At 37.2% G+C, this 16,870-nt stretch overlaps 1 protein-coding gene across 1 annotated transcript; it reads right to left on the bottom strand.

The window, feature by feature from the left end:
• Positions 1 to 1,396: 1,396 nt before the first annotated feature.
• LOC116264812 (cation transporter HKT1;3-like) lies at positions 1,397 to 4,952 on the bottom strand. The gene is made up of 3 exons (XM_031645221.1): positions 3,763 to 4,952; positions 2,334 to 2,558; positions 1,397 to 1,601 (listed from the first exon to the last, which is right to left on the bottom strand). Exons 1-3 carry the CDS (start codon positions 4,938 to 4,940, stop codon positions 1,397 to 1,399), a joined length of 1,608 nt encoding a protein of 535 aa, XP_031501081.1. The 5' UTR covers positions 4,941 to 4,952.
• Between the last annotated feature and the right edge of the window lie 11,918 nt (positions 4,953 to 16,870).

Below are 16,870 nucleotides of genomic sequence, written 5' to 3'. Positions count from 1 at the left end.
ACTTGGTTTTTTAGTTAGTAATCCGATTTACGTCTATATGCTACCAGCTGATCATGAGGTCCATTTTCCACCTTCCTTCTTTCTGACATGGAAAGAAATTGCTACTAGTTCGAGTACAGGATAGAGATTTCACAAATCTTACACAGACCCATTTCCTGTACATTAAGCTATTCCAGTTGCACCCTGTTTGCACCCCTAGATGTAGAACCCAGAAGATGGCGGCTCTTTCATACTGAACGCATTTTATGAAATTGTATCAACTAGCCAGCTTAGACCCAAAGGCAATATCTGTATCAAAGAATTTTAGGAATAAATTATTTTTTATAATTTTCTATTTATTTTTTAAGTTAAATTTAACTTTTTTTGCCAGTTCACAACGTATTCAGTATTCACCCAATCGGAGCAATGAATGCAAGTACTCGCAGTTTAATTCCTTTGGGCACAACTCTACCCACAATACGAAGCAGCGAGCCATGGTGGTAGGACCCAGATGGTGACAGTAGTGAAGGCAGAAGTTTTTATGGACTGTGAGACACTAATTCCAAAACCCTTAAATACAATAAACTGATTGAGGGACACACAATATATATGTAAACAAATTCTTGGTGACCACCAATGTGAAAATAAATAAAAACTCGGCGGCTCTGTGGGCAATTGCCCACACATGTCTTTATGTAGCTCCACCCTGGTCACGGAGGTACACCCAAGGGTACTGCTGCGTCTGTTATCACTGTTGAAGCTTTGAATTATACATGCAGGTGAATGATGCTGACATTCCCAATCAGTTTTCATGTTGATAGACGCTCGCTGGGGAAAATTTCTAAATCGTGCATCAATTGCAAAAGTTGCCTTACAATTTTTTTCTTCAACGTTCAAACTCGTTTTCGTTGGAATTGATCAATATCAAGAAATTAGTGATGATACTTGATAGCAGCGTGAACCAGTTCATGGCACAGCCTTTATTTGAACTATCTTGTACTTGTTTATATTAGATTGAGCCAAAACCAAGATTGACTCTCTTGGTAGCCCGTGAATGCTTTATAATTCAATGGAAGATCTCCTTTTCTGTCCGATTATATATATTTGTCTGATTTGTTCAGAGACTCTGAATTATCTCAACTGGGCTGATGAGAGACTTGGAGGGGGTTGGCATAGTGGAAGCAGGCCACACCTGTTTTGTTACGCAGGCTGGCCCGGTTTTGTTTGGAACAAGGCTCTCTCTCTCTCTCTCTCTCTCTCTCTATATATATATATATATATATATATATATATATATATATAGCCGCGCCATGTTCTAGAAAATTCCAATGGTGCTAAGATTACAAGCAACATGTAGTTGGTTGATGCAATTAGGTGACAAGGCATACAAGATGAGGTGGTAATGATAATGAGTGGGCTACATAGTACGCCAAGCTTTTCCACCACTTGCTGCGAACTTCTTGAGTTTTCCGAAGAACATAACGATTATAATGACGATCTTCCCTTTCTTGCTCCAAATCCCCGAGAAACTCAAACTTGTGTTCCTGCAATGGCCATTCCTGGTAACCCTCAGCAGTCGCTCGCAGCTATAGCCAACCGAAAGCCCTACATTCCCATAAGCACTGCAACACATAAAATGGTCAAAATTAGTATACTCTAGAAGAAAATTATTCCTTATATATATATATATATATATATATATATATATATATATATAGAGAGAGAGAGAGAGAGAGAGAGAGAGAGAGAGACCAGACCCTTAGGACAGGAAAAAAACCAGACCCTTTAACTTTTTTGATAAAAAATTTATATTAAATAAAATATAAACATCCTCATGTATTTATAAAAACTATTTTGATATAAAATATGCTTTGAATCAAGTTATTTTTATGAAAAATGTTGATTTTTCTATTATCAAATTGTTGATGCTATATGAGCCATTGATTTTTTGCATATTATAAAAAAAAACTATTAAAACACACAAAATGATCAACTTAATATATATTTTTGCATCAACCTATCCTTAAAATCATACTAGCAAGGATAGATTAAAATAAAACACTTTAAATATCATATTTAAAGAGTCTGTTTTTTTTTTTTCTCGAACTTATGGGTTTGATTTCTACCAATCACTATATATATGTATATATATGTGGTGGCTTCATGAGGGGTGATTCTGGCTTTTGATTTAGTTCATATAGACAGTTGACAAAATAAAAAAAATCAAAGATTAAAAAAATAGTTATTTCTGATATATATATATATATATATATATATATATATATATATATATATATATATATATATATATATATATATATATGTGTGTGTGTGTGTGTGTAAACAGTGCGCACCTGATGACCTCGAAAGTGATGTTGAAGATGCTAAAGTTAAGGGGGTCCAAGTATATGTGGGTCTGTTCTGTCATGCAAATTAACACAACAAAGATGACAGGATAGACAACTAATGGGGGCAGCCACATTGCCAAGGCCTCTGCTCCCCTACCCTTCCTCTCCTTAGAATTGAACTGGAGATCTGTCTTTTTGCTCGGAATTAAGAATGTGCAAGAAGGAATATACCTGGGAAAAAAAGAGAGAGATCACAACCATCCACACACATGCAAACATATTTAAATTTCACTTTGTTTCAGATCGCAGGGGATTTTATGTGGGGACATGCTCCCCCGTCTTGGACATGCGTTAAGCAAACAATGACAACACATTTATGCCGACAATGACTCCTTCCACCTGGTTTGCAAGTTAGGCTTTGTATCTGGTTTTGCTTGGATTGGGCGATATATGGTATCTTGTTTGAATGCGTAAGACGACATGTCGCCTCCCAAAGAGCTTGTTTGAGCCTTTCGGCCCTCTACTAAGAAAGACACGAGCATTTGTCGGGCCGCCCCACTGCACCTACCCCACTCGGGGCTGTTGGACTTACACGACCATAAGAAAGACTGCTCTAATGCATGAACAAATTGTTTGTAATAAGTAACCCAGGGTTTCAAGGCAATGCAAATGTTTCATCAGAATCATTGTCATTTGGTTCGTAAAAAGTAAGAGGCAAATCTATTGGAGAAGAAAAAAATGGGCAATATGTCAATGAGAAAGGTAGGCTTTTAGGGTTCCAAATGGCATGTAATTCCAGTCCGTAAAGCCTATAGGCTGCGAATATGAGAACGGAAACAAAAAAGAAAAAAAAAAAGATTAAAACCAATAATTCGTCCTTTTGTTAGAATCTTAGTTTATATTAATTAAGCAGGAATATGACCCTTAGATGTGTATGAATGAACATAGAAGGGCCATCATTAGGAATGCACAACAGGTGAGGCGAGCTTGCCGAGCTTGAGCTTGGCTTGAGTCACATGTTACTTTAAACTCGTGTCACTTTATTCATATATTTTATCTTTAACTAAAAATGAAAACCACAAAAAGAAAGTTAAAATTTATAAAAAATATCAACATACCCATATAGTTAAACAAAAAAAAAACAACATTAAACCAAATTGAGTTTAAACGAGCTTGTAATTAAAGTCAACTCATTTATAACTTGTGTTTCAATTCAAACTGAGGCTTATTAAAGAAATCTAACTCTAGTAGAGTTTATTTAGGCCAGAAGTTACGATGTTCAAAAGTAGTCAGCCTAAGATGATTTTATAAAAATGTAATATTTTTATGAAAAAGAATATTTGTTTATAATTATTTTGGCCAGGTGTCCTAGCAGCTAGCCAGTTAATTAAAAGGTTGGATGACATGCGATGGAGGGGAAATTTTGTCTCCTTACATCATCACTATATAGACCGCCAAAAGGGCTGGAGAGAAGAGGGAGAGATCGAAGACCGACTCTCCGGAATATCTGGAAACAATAGACTGAAAGAGGCCGGCGATGACCTTCCGGAAAGAGTCCAGTCCCCGAGCTGCTTCCGAGTTCCACTGCAAGCAGCAGAAAAGCACGAACTGCAGCCACGTGAAGCCGACGCCGGAGGCCGCAAGAAACAGAGAGCTCTTCAGCGGCAGCAGGTGGTCGAAGCCCACTTGCCCGGCGTTCTCCTTCAGGTAATGCAACTCCTCCCTCGGGAACGTCCTCTCGAGGGTCCACAGAAGAAGATTCAAGCAGGGAGGAAACATAGTGCTCCCCATTGTCACCAGAGGCATCAGCAGGAGGAGGAGAACGGAGTCCTCCTTGAACGCCATCATGTTCTCGTTGTTTGGAATCAAACCGCAGTTGACGAAGGAAGAAACTGACGTGAATACTGAGAACAGAACGGGTCTGATTCTTTTCTGCTGTAATATCCTTCTGGTGCTTTCACTGAGCCACAAGTGCAGGAGAATAAGTGCTACACCACATAACTGAACCAACACAAGGTAGCCCAACATGAGATTTCGCATGTAGCTCAAGCACTTAATTCTCTGACTCACATCCTCTGTTCCTGTAGTAGTAAAATTCATATTCGGGCTACTACTGCTGTTGTTGTTGTTATTGCTGCTGCTACTAAAATTGCACTGAATTGCCAGCTCCACATCGCTCTTGAATCGGCTTTCTTCTCCTGATTCGACTTCATGAACAAGTTTATATCTCTCCAAATGCAGAGAAACCATTGAAGTGAAGACATCCCCACCGAGGAACATGAGAATAATTAACACAACAAGCTGGGGACCAGAGAAGTCCTCCATGGGTATGGAGACTAGGCTGGAGCCAGTAATGGCGGAGACGGACATGAAAAAAAGATCAAGATTAGAAGCGCCGAACTTGGCCACTTTGGGGACTGGTCTCAGGTCAAAAACTCGGAGGAAAAAGAATCCGAGGAGGGAAACAAACAGGAAGTAGAAGAGCTGGAAGCAAAATGGGTTCAAGCGGAGCAGGGCGGCCTTGTATGACGAGCTGAAGAAGTCCAGGGACTTCCTGCAGCACCATGAAAGACAAGAAGCTGCCGAACAGCAGAAGCAGTGGAACTTCTCCATCAGAAGTGAGCAGAGAAGGGAGAAGATGGGCAAGGAGCGTGAGGAATGAAGTTGCTTATTTATAGGCTCGAGAAAAAGGAAGGCCTTTCCGTCCTTGAGATTGAGATTGTGGCTATAAATGATCATGCCTTTTGAGAAAATTAAAGCTCGAAGGGCACTGGAGGTCAATGGGTACATGACAGATGTGGCGTATAATTTGTGGGAATCTGGGCGCTCATATTCCGTTTGATGTGCTGGTCAGCTAACAGTTGTAGGGACAAGTCTCAGCAACTTTCATTTTCCTTCTTATATCGGGGGGCACAAACCGGTTGACGAATGTTCGGGAACACATGGTTGAGAAGGGAGCGCGTGGGCGAACATTGGTGACAAGGACACGGGACAAAAGGCGTTCTGTGTTCCTTTTCTCCAACGTAGAGAATGTGCAAACGGGGCGGGCGAACATCAAATGGAATATTTTATTTCTTTACAAAAGAATTTATCGAATGGTCTTCCCTTTGATAAAGGGTATTTTAGTCATTTCAAGTTCCATTTTTGAATGATCCAATCAACTCAAAATCAGGGATTTTTTTTTTTTTAAAGTTAGAGTGGTTATTTTTGTATCTTCCCCATGCCCCTTGAATGTACCTTTTGCTTGAAAGTTCATATAGTGTCCTTTGTGACCTTTTATAGTTTAAAAGAATCGCAAAATTAGAATAAAGCATTCGGTATCATAGATTCATAACGTAAGTTGAGATGATCTGTTTTGTGCATGTGCGTGCACACACGCATGCACTCTCATGCTAAATCAATTTTTATTTGTGACAAATCAAGTGTCAACATGAGTTGAACTAATCTAACCATATCCTAGAACTCAAACAAGTTTTTATAGGTTTTTTTAGGGGCTAGTTCTTGCTTACAATTTCTACAAGAGGATTACCTTTTCAAATTTTCTTAAAAAGGTCACATTTTTCATAAAAACTGTTAAATAGGAACCTAAATTGAATTCTCATTAACCTGAAAGAAAAACATAGCTAAAATGGCAGCTAAAGAACTAGAAAAAGTAACATAGTGATAGAGTGTAATATTGAAAGAACTTACAGCTACAACTTTCATTTTTTAATTTCATGAAAATTCACTTTAAGCCGTATTTGATTGTTCTCGTGAAAATTATGTTTTTAAGAAAATTGCAAAACGTGAACTTTCTTTAGAAGTATCATTCCAAAAAAGAGATTGCACTGTATTATATATGTTAACTCAAATAAATGTAAGGATCAATTTAAATGTGTTCTTACCCAAAAAATTGATGAGCGTTATATATACTAAAATATTTAACTTGATTGATGACTTACAAGGTATTGTGTGTAAAGCAATTCTTTGAAAAACTGAATAAAAATTAGTATATTGGCTTTGAACATATGAATAACTTTATGGAAGAACTTTACGTCTCATCAAGCAAGTAAAAACAAACAATTTATAGTTAGTATACATATTTTCTATCGCTATTTAGCCTTACATATCGTGTGATCTCTCTCTCTCTCAAATATACACAAACTTGTTAGTTCTTTGGCGTAATCTAACCTTGTAATATTATTTTATGATTGATTTATTGTCTTTCAAGTTTACATGATTTCTTGAAGTAAAAAAAAATTGTAGGGGTTCGCGTAGCGTAAGAAGCCAACAACAAGGAATCAAGATGTCCAAATGTTATTGGAGCAAGGATGTTTCTAATGAATATGCAATAATAAGCACAATAGCATGCTTAGATTAAGTTAATCCTACTTTAAGGATGTTATTTAGAGTGTTATGTTTTATCCCCAAGTTTACATCTATAGTTGCCAAACTTGAGCTATCCAACTTATCATGATGGTTGAGAGAAAAACAAGAAAAAAGGTGATTTAGTTCACACTTTTTTTTGTCTTTTCTCCTTATGAGTAAGTTGGGTAATTAGGGATATTCAGGGTCATCATTCAGTATATATATATAATCATGTTTGTCAGTTTTATCTTACTTTTTACTACTGCTGAAACATGAAACAATTGAAATCTTAGATCAAAACACTATGTATGGATAGTATGAACTGCCTAAACAAGAATTCTGGAACGGCGAACAACCAGAACCTATTACTCACTACATCAAACAATTTCCATTAATGAAACATGTAAATCCATTGGACCTTTTTGGATCTTGACCTTTCCAGAGAGTCCTGACCTTTTAATAATGAGTCCTGACCTTTCCATCTTTTTGGTATGGTGAGTACTAATGACATTTGTTTGTACAGTGAGTACTAATGACATTGAATTTTTGGTCAATTGAATACTAATGGCAATGTGTCACAGAAACTGAATGTGGAGATCAACTAATATAAGAGTTTAAACTATTTAATCTTCTTGAATCATGATAAAACCTAATCAAGGCATAGGATTTTAACAATTTTTGTTTGACTCCTATGTTCACAAACATTCCCCATTATATAGTTAGATTTACAAAAAATACTTAAAAACATGAAGAGGAATTCTCATCCACTACAAGATTCTACATTTCTCTCATTATTAAATGTTAGTTATTAAGAGATCTAGCATATAATTCAATAAGGAGGATCAAGAGCTGCATTACCTTTGAGTTGAACCAATTTAATTCACTTAAATAGATGCAACTTTCAGTAATATTTGAAAACATGCATAGTTAAGGGTGCCATCCAGGGGCGGAGGGAGGGGGGGGGGGCCCACCCGGGCCATGGCCCGGGTGAGCCCAGAAAAAAAAAATTATATGTAAAAATTCAATTTTTTTTAGTTTGGCCCGACCCGTTGCTCCTCTTGGCCTTACTGTTGCTCCTCTTGGCCCGACCCGCAGATGGTTTGGCCCGTCCTGAAAAAAAAAATCCTGGCTCCACCCCTGGTGCCATCATACTATAGGGTCACAATTGGGTTAGTCTTCTCCCTCTTGCTCTCACTTTCTCTTTCTTCAAAGTTCTCATGGCTTTTGAATGACCATGAAGAATATTTCATCCAACTTTTCAGAAGAAAGCTGAACTCTCACTCAACTCCTTGTCTCCCAAGGTATCATGGTCTATTTTTAGTTGTATTGAGAGTTGACATTTTGAAAATTGGAAATGGAAGCTCTTGATCTTGCGTCAACCACCTTGAAGACCACAGTTCTCCATTGCTTGTAGCGTCCCATTTATCGGAGAAACCTACAAAAGCAACATTAATTAAGTTTAGTGGTAGTTTTATTTTTTTTAATTGTTTTGTACCAATGCATTTATGGATTTATGCGGGCTTCCCATTTCTTCAAAGTTGAGACTGAATTAGCCATCGAAGCAAAAAACAAAACTTATATGGACCCAAATGGTGGTCTATACAGTAAAACCCAACCCAAAGTTAATAAAATGTTGAAAGAGATACCCAAATTCACATTGCTTGGCGCTTATGTAAAGAAGTCCCCATCTAAGTCTCAAAAACAGCAGCTCATACATGAATTGAAAAATAATCTCTCCACCAACCTATCATTGCAGCTTCTACAAATCTCAAGTACTTGGCACATAGAGACAGAGAGATAGTGAGGATTTTAATTAATGTAAAGAGTGAATCGGGTTCTACCAATAGAGGCAGTAGAAGCAACACTAAAAACCCACCAAATATAATATGCCATAGTTGGTCTCCACTACAGCGACACTTCCACTTAAACATCTAAAACCCCAAAAAAATAAGGATATGAACCTGGAAATAAGCCACGTGTAAGCCTAAGGCGAGAAAAAAAATTAGTGCGATGGGGATTCCTATTGCTTTGGAGGGCACGCTGGAGGATGATGATAATGGTGAGAATGATGATTGAGCCACTTTGTATTTTTTTAATGTGCGAGATCGCCAACAATGAATTCAACGTTCGTTTGGGATCGTATAAATATAGAGAATATAGTACTATTCTTTATTCTCACGTCTAACCATCGCCACAAAAAAATCAATACTTTCTTTTGTTCCTGTCTTTTTTCTACTTAATCAAGCAATTATACGAGACGAGTACCTAGGTTTAGTACCCTTAGTTTAACTTTTGTACAATGAAGTACAAAAATTAAAAAAAAAAAAGAGGGGCCATGCTTGTTCTCCTTATATATTCAATGCAAATTAAACTTCACATGTGCATGTAACGTCCTCTAGTAGAAATGGTACTCTGGGAAATGCATGCATAACCTTTTCTTTTGTTTTGTTATGAAATTTCCATTAGAAGGCAAAACAAGTACGTGGTTTAGATCGCACGAAAGCTTCACAAACCACGGGCTCTTTAGTTTTATCAGTACACGTTTAATCGTTTTAAATGATTAAAAAAAAGTTGGCTTCTTTACTTCAATCCAAATTAAAAGTACGCGGGCGACGCTATTGCTCATAATTGTCGAGAAAAGTTTCTTTATTGTCGAAAGCTTTACACTAATTAAGCAAACGTTCTGCCCGGGAATGGGTCATAAGGGACAAAAAATGCTTTAGGCAAAGCATTCGTCCTCTCCTCCGTCCAGGACATAATTGGTTTTACATCTTTCTCAGGCAAAATGTCCTTCTTTTGGCAAAATTTTCATGCATGGAAAAACTTTTCTCGCCTTCGCCAAATAAAGTCGAAACGTGTGAGGTATGGCCTTTTTCGACCAAGAAATTTTACAGTACAATCTTATGAACCTTGAAAATTTTGCATTTTGTGGGTTATCTCTCTCTTTCTCTCTCTAGCACAAGGAAACCGCTACTGGAAGACCCCTTATTTAACAACATATACTTATTTAAACTCTAAGATAATGGTCATGAGATTTGAATTATGATTGACTAATAGCAAAAGCACAAATGTTATTTTCAACTTTCTAAGCCAATTCCTTTACGCTCTCTTTGGATGGAGGAAAAGGGAAGGAAACGAAAGAATGAAAAAGAAAAGGATAGGGAGGGGAAGAGAATGGAAGTAAAGAGATATCATAAAGTTTGTTTGGACAAAGGAGAAAGGAACAACCATTTTCTTTTTCATCCCAATTCCTCTAATCCCTTTAATTTTGAGTCTTTTCCAACCAAACACAAATTTGACTACCATTTCTCTCTCACCTTTTCTCTTTCCCTCCATCCAATAACAAGGCTTTTGTCTTTATATATATATATATATATATATATATATATATATATATATATATATATATATATATATATATATATATATATATATATTTGTGTGCTCTATCCTCACCTAACTACTTATCTCATGAGTCAATTGTGATCTTTCGAATTAAAATTTCGGATTTTTCAAGTCCTTAAATGCCCTGGTGGCTTCACTCGTCGAGGTGGCCGAAAGAAGTGCATGTAAATTCTAAATATTGAGTACGTAGTAGGCCTTCATCCAAAAGAACAAAATTGGACAAGGAAATGGCTCGTTCCACCTTAGTTTGCAAGCTTAGCCTTGTTGTTAAGAGATTACACGTTCGATTACTGTAACCTTAAGGGTTAAAAGTGTGCGTTTGATAATCTTCTGTCTCATATCTGAAATGTGGGACTCACGGTGTAAACGAATCGTGGATTTTACCACTATGCAAAAGAAAAAGAATTGAGATCCTCAATTTATAACGAAAAAATCAGATGTAAAGTTGGAAGGGAGGTAGGTCTGATGTAGATCTGAGATTCCCCATGATCTCAAATCGTATGGGATCTCAAATCCGAAGTATAAGAAGAAGTTCGTATTGTTTGAGATCCAGTATAATTCATGAATGTAACCCTTGCGACACATTCACGAAGCATTGTGCATTCCAAAGAAGACAGCTTGTAGTAAACACCAACGAGTGGCCAGAGACATGTTAAGCCACTCATCGAGCTCCGTGCTACGTGACCTTATGATGTTACAAACAAGTACATGGCGCCTTTCCACTCTTTCTCCCTCTCTCTTAAGGCTTGAATTGCAGAACGTATGAATTTGGATTCAGCAGAATGCGTTTCTGCACTTTTGCGGCTTAAATCCATGTCTGTCGGAGTAGGGTTTTAGTACAGCTTTTGGAATGTGGAACTAATTCTTTTTTTCAGTTTCAAAAGGAGCAAATCAACCATATTAATATACAGGGACGAATCATGGAAGAAAGGTAGTCATGCCATTAAAGCTTCTATAATTTCTTGTCGACCAGGTAAGTTCGTTGTTAATTGCATTAACAAATTTCATACCAACTTGCCGTGGCAGGTACGGTACTGCCAAACTTCAGATGTCGCCATCAATCTGTCCACAGAGTGCATTTGGTTACCATTTCACTGCTTTTTCCATGGTGAAGGTGCTTATATGGACATGCACCTGATACAAACAAAAATGCACCCAAAAAAAAAGAAAGGAAAAGAAAACTCACTTAAAGACCCACTTAGAGCCACCCAATGAATTATTTGTCTAACTGTCCATTGGCGGGCCTGACCTAGTTAAAGATCTCAACTCTCCCCGGGATATGACAAGACATGCATATCTGATTTTAATTTAGTCGAATCTTGGTTTTGATTTTATATACGGTTTTGGCAACAGAACCTGAATCCGGTACCGGTTAAGATCAAATAAAAATTTTGCATATGAATGTTAAAGCCTACGCCAGTTGAATACATTTTTAATGTATAGGAACCAAAATAATATGTATAGAACTTGACTATCTTAAAATGTCATGTTCTTGTCTTAGGAAATATCTGTGATTATGGGTACTTGTTGGATTTACATTTAAACCTAATTGATTAGCTTGTCCTACTTACGCTCAAATGGGCATAGAATATATGGTTGTGATGGTGGCACTGAAATCAAACACTATCCTTTGGGTTCTCATGAACATTATGCCTCAATATTATGAAAGAGTCATATTAGCTCATTAGTTCGTTAGTTCACCTACACTAAAAGCATACCAGGTAGCAACGTAGCCTTGTTGGACCCTGGATGTAAAAGGAAATGGAACAACTCCAACTCTTGTCCGAGCAATGCAATATTGCTCTTGCTCGCCTGGATGTTCTTGCTTACGATAAACACGGCATTGGTCTTGAAATTATTGATTCATCTCAATCCTCAATAATAACCAGACCCACCACTTACAAAAAAGTGGCTTTTGCAAAATTGTGACCACGATCCACAAAAGGAAGAGAGCTAGCGAACAGGTAGCAAATAGAATTATATTTTTAGTTCCACGTATCCTAGTAGCATTCTCTCACTGCTAAGAGCCTCCATTAATGTCAAACAGTAATAAAAGCAGGTCATGTTGTTCGATACCTACAACAACTTTAAAAATTCATTTATTTCCAATTAAATGTTACAGCAATTAGCATTCACCTCAAACATATCTAAAAAATATAAATTCCGTTGAGCTTTTGGAAAGACTAGAGTCTTGGGAGCTGGTGGCTTCATCATCCCTTTGCATTGAAAAAGCAGGCTTCAATCGAATAGGTGGCAAACTAATTAATATCCTCCAATATGTTCATTTTAATTATTTCCAGTAAATAAATGTAGTAACATTTTTGCTCATTCACAACGGGTACAGTTGAGTTGCAGACAATTCACGACGACCAACCCCATTCAAAATTATCTGAATTTGAATGACACTTATAGCGATAGTGAACTAAAAACTGACTGTCCACCAACCCCGGACCCAAACCATTGGAGACCTACTTATGCCTTTGAAAGGATCACCACAATTTGTACCTAGTGCATAACGAAACGACTAGAAAGGTTCACACATTGAAAATGCCCTTCCTATAATGGTTAAAAAGAAAATAGGTAACACTAACTTAGAATGCTTGGAGTGGTGGTGGGTCGTTAAACTCTTGTTCACCAGAAGGAATGAGTGATGGAATATGATACTCTCACTAAGTACATGCAGAGAAAACAATAAAAGGCTCATCTGCTAAATGATAATATGTCTGCCATCACTAATGGGACCATTCCTTGGACATGCACCTGAAATAATGGGAGAAGGGTCCCACCACCTGGGTTGAGTATTTCATTAGGAAATTTGTTTCTCTTATTAAATGTCAAGTGTCTGAAAATCATTCTCACTGTTGATCAACATTCTAGATACTCTTGGATCTATCCATTAGAAACAAAGTCTGATTTTTTCACAAAATTTATAGAATTTCATAAGATGGTGACAACGCAATTTGGAAGATCTGTAAAAAATTTTCAAAGCGATGAGGGTGGTGAATTTAATAGCGTTGCATTTCTCTCTTATTTAAAAGAATATGGAATCAAACATCTCATGGCTTGTCCCAAAAAATCCAAACAAAATGGATTGGGGGAGTGGAAACACAAGTCAGGTACTGAACATGGATTAACTCTACTTTCTCATAGTAATTTACCAGCAAACTATTGGGTGGAAGTTTTTTCAACAATTATATGGCACATAAATCGGCTACAAATGCAAAACCTATATGAGAGTTTACTTAAAAACCACCAGATTATTCTTGTCTACGGACATTCAGGTGTAGATGTTTTTCCTACATTAAGAGTTACAACAAATACAAATTTGAACCCAAATATTTACCATGTGTCTTTATAGGGTATAGTGATCAACACAAAGGATATCATTGTTTTTATCTTTTGACAAATCGTGTTTTATTTCAAGACACGTTGTGTTTGACGAAAAATGCTTTCCTTTCAAATTTCAATCAAGGTTCTGCTAGAGCACCGCTGAATTATAGTTTTGCTCTTGATCTTGTGTCATGTTTTCCTATCGCTACTCAAACTGAACCCACATGATCTTGCCCTACTTCGTAATAGTAAACCAGAACCTTATCCTATTGATCATATGGATTCTCAACCACAACCATTAGTCATACCCACTCCTTTAATTTCCTCCCCACCAGACTCGCCTCCCCTACACTCACTATCACCTAGCTTGCCTTCTTGGATCTCACCTCCTCCCTTATCAGATACCTACTTGACATTCTCATCCTATGGTTACACGTTCTCAAAATGGCATTGTTAAACCCAATCCCAAATACCTATTAACTACCTATGTTCCACGGAACCAAAACATATTTCCATTGCCCTTAAACACCCTGGTTGGAGAAAAGCTATGGAGGATGAAATGGCAGCAATGATCGCAAATGAGACATGGACTTTGGTACCTTGAGATCCCTCCATGCACATTATTGGCAGCCGATGGGTTTACAAAACAAAATTAAACAATGCTGGCCATGCTGATAGACATAAAGCACAACTAGTAGCGCAAGGCTATACTCAGGTTGAAGGCGTGGATTTTCTTGAAACCTTTTCACCATTTATTAAACGAGCAATTATTCAGATCGTTTTTTTCTATTGCTCTCATGAACAGCTGGCCTCTTAAACAATTAGATGTCAAGAATGCATTCTTGAATGGTTATTTGACTGAAACTATATTCACTGAGCAGCCTCCTGGTCTCAAAGATGAACAATTTCTTTATCATGTTTGAAAATTAAATCGAGCATTATATGGCCATAAACATGCCTCATGAGCATGGTATGATCGTTTTGTTCAGTTTTTATTCTCTCACAATTTTCAAGCCAGTTCCGCCGATCCCTCTTTATTTGTTTGACTCCAAGAATCAACGGTGACTATACTTTTATTATATGTGGATGATATTATTCTCACTGGTAGCTGTCCAATTTTTCTTGCCACCTTTCAAAAGCAAGTATCGTGTACCTTTGCTATGAATGATCTTTGAGGAATTAGATTATTTTTTAGGCACTCAAGTTCAACGCTTTGCTTACGGCCTGGTTCTCAACTAGCAAGGCTTCATGCTTTGGAGATTCTAGAACAAGCACAAATATAATCCTGTAGATCAACTGCTACACCAATGGTTGCTAATGTTTCTAGCATATGCACTCTAGAAACAGCTTATCCCAATGCTACTTTGTATCACAGTTTTGTTGGCACTTTGCAATATCTTACATTTACGCGACTAGACATCACTTATGCTGTTAATTATGTGTCTCAGTTTATGCATGTCCCTTCTATACGACACATTCAGTTGCTTAAATGAATTTTTTGCTACATTTAGGGCAATATATCTTTTGGAATGCAATTCTTTAAGCCCAAAAAATTGTCCATTCAAGCTTATTTTGATGCAGATTGCACCGAGTGCTTCTCCATTCGCCGGTCTACAACAAGCTATTGCACCTTTTTGGGATCCAATCGCATATCCTGGGCTTTTAAGAAACAATACAGTGTTGCTCGATCATCTTGCGAAGCTAAATACCATGCCGTTGCAACAACAACAACACAACTAACTTGAATAACTTTCATCCATAGAGATCTTGGTCTTTTTCTCTCCCAGCCACCACTGTTGTTATGTGACAACATTTCTGCTTTGCAATCCACCATCAAAACGGCTAATCACTCCCGGATGAAGCACATTGAGCTTGATTTTCATTTTGTAAGAGAAAAGGTGGCTCTTGGATCATTAGTCACTCAATACATCTGGTCCACTCACCGGCTTACAGATTTGTTTACAAAGCCCTTGCCTCACTCCCATTTGACAACATAATCTCGGCCTTAGACAAAATCTACCCTCGAGATTGAAGGGGGAATGTTAACGCACAATCTGATGACAGTTGTACACAATTTCAGAATAGCAGCTCAACGGATGGAGAAGATCATGACAAATCAATTTAGCACAATATTAGCAAAAAGGAAACTACACCCACTGGATCTGAAGTGATAAATCAAGAAAGTGCATATCACAAAAAAGGAAATCTAGGCAAGAAAAGTGACTTTCTTAGAAGGGGGAGAGCTCTGACTTTCTTTAACACTATTTTTGAGGAAAAAATGCAGCCTTTAGATGAACGTGGATGTTAGAATCAACGTTGGAGGAAGACGTTGTCGACCTTAGGAATGCACCTAATTTGATGCACACTCGATAAACAGTCATTGCTGCTGATCAAGGTAAGCCGTGTCCCATATATACACATATCTGGAAATTCGGATTGCAGAAAATGCACATAGCAATAAAATTCTAAATGTTGTTTCTCCCCGTCAAAAATATCGCGATAAACTCGAAAAAATACTAAACTTTATCACTCCTCATATGGATGTCATCTTCCTAACCAACATATCACGAATCCATATATTACTTTTATAATGAACATTTTAGAAAAGCTTAATGACCAGCCTTTAGAAGCTTATAAACTCATCCTGTATATGATTTTTATGTTGATTTGCTTGAACTTTCTCAATGTTTTAACCATGAAAAAAAGATATCTACATGATTAGTGTTGCAGAAATAGAAAAATATGTTGTTAACTCATCTTCCTCTGTCCATCCGAATGTCTTGCACACACATGCTGTGCGCGTTGGATTGCATGTGTAAGACGGACAGTCGGAAGAATCCAATAGCTGTTGTGTATTACTGGATGAATTTTTTTTACAAATTTTGCCGTTGAAAACGGTTGCTATAGGTGCATTAGCATTAGCAACATTTTTGTTTGACCGCGGTTTTTTAAGGCAAAAAGTTATCTGCTAAAATACGGCAACTGGCATATTTCAATTAGAGAGAAAAAGATATTGTAATATGCCAATCGTCTAGTGTTGCCAAAGTTACATGCGCTGGGCATAGGAAAGGAAGGAAAAACATTTTGGTAATTTATTTTAAAAGGAAATGTCCTCCATAATCGTTTTTATCTTTTTTCATTTCCAATTTTATTATTAGAAAACAAAAATCTTTTTCAGCGTGCATAAGAGGTTTTTCAGTCTTTAATGACAATAACCTACGAAAATTCATAAACCATAACCAGCATGACCCGTATAACCAGGTTCAATTGCCAGGTAATTTTTTTTAACTTTCCGTCGCTAAGAATCTCAAAACTGCTGCTAAAAGCCTTGAAAAACTGTGGTCAAATAAAAATAATGGCCAATGCACCTGTCGAGATACTTTTTAACAACGGGTAATAAAAACAATTCATCCAACAACACTTAGCAGCTGGCAAATTTGAGCCTCTCACTCTCTCTTTTT

Source organism: Nymphaea colorata, chromosome 11 (genome assembly GCF_008831285.2).
Source record: "Nymphaea colorata isolate Beijing-Zhang1983 chromosome 11, ASM883128v2, whole genome shotgun sequence".
In the NCBI taxonomy this organism is placed as follows: Eukaryota; Viridiplantae; Streptophyta; class Magnoliopsida; order Nymphaeales; family Nymphaeaceae; genus Nymphaea; species Nymphaea colorata.
Note: the sequence above shows the minus strand (reverse complement) of the source record. Positions and strands in the feature narration are given on the sequence as shown.

Bases quoted from the DNA above. Each gene is read 5' to 3' on its own strand.
- LOC116264812 (XM_031645221.1), bottom strand. From the start codon at position 4,940: ATGGAGAAGTTCCACTGCTTCTGCTGTTCGGCAGCTTCTTGTCTTTCA. The intron at 2,559-3,762 runs GTAAGGAGACAA...TTTTTTTCCCAG, and splicing joins GCGGTCTATATAGTGATGAT to GTATATTCCTTCTTGCACAT. The intron at 1,602-2,333 runs GTGCGCACTGTT...TATGTGTTGCAG, and splicing joins ATCACTTTCGAGGTCATCAG to TGCTTATGGGAATGTAGGGC.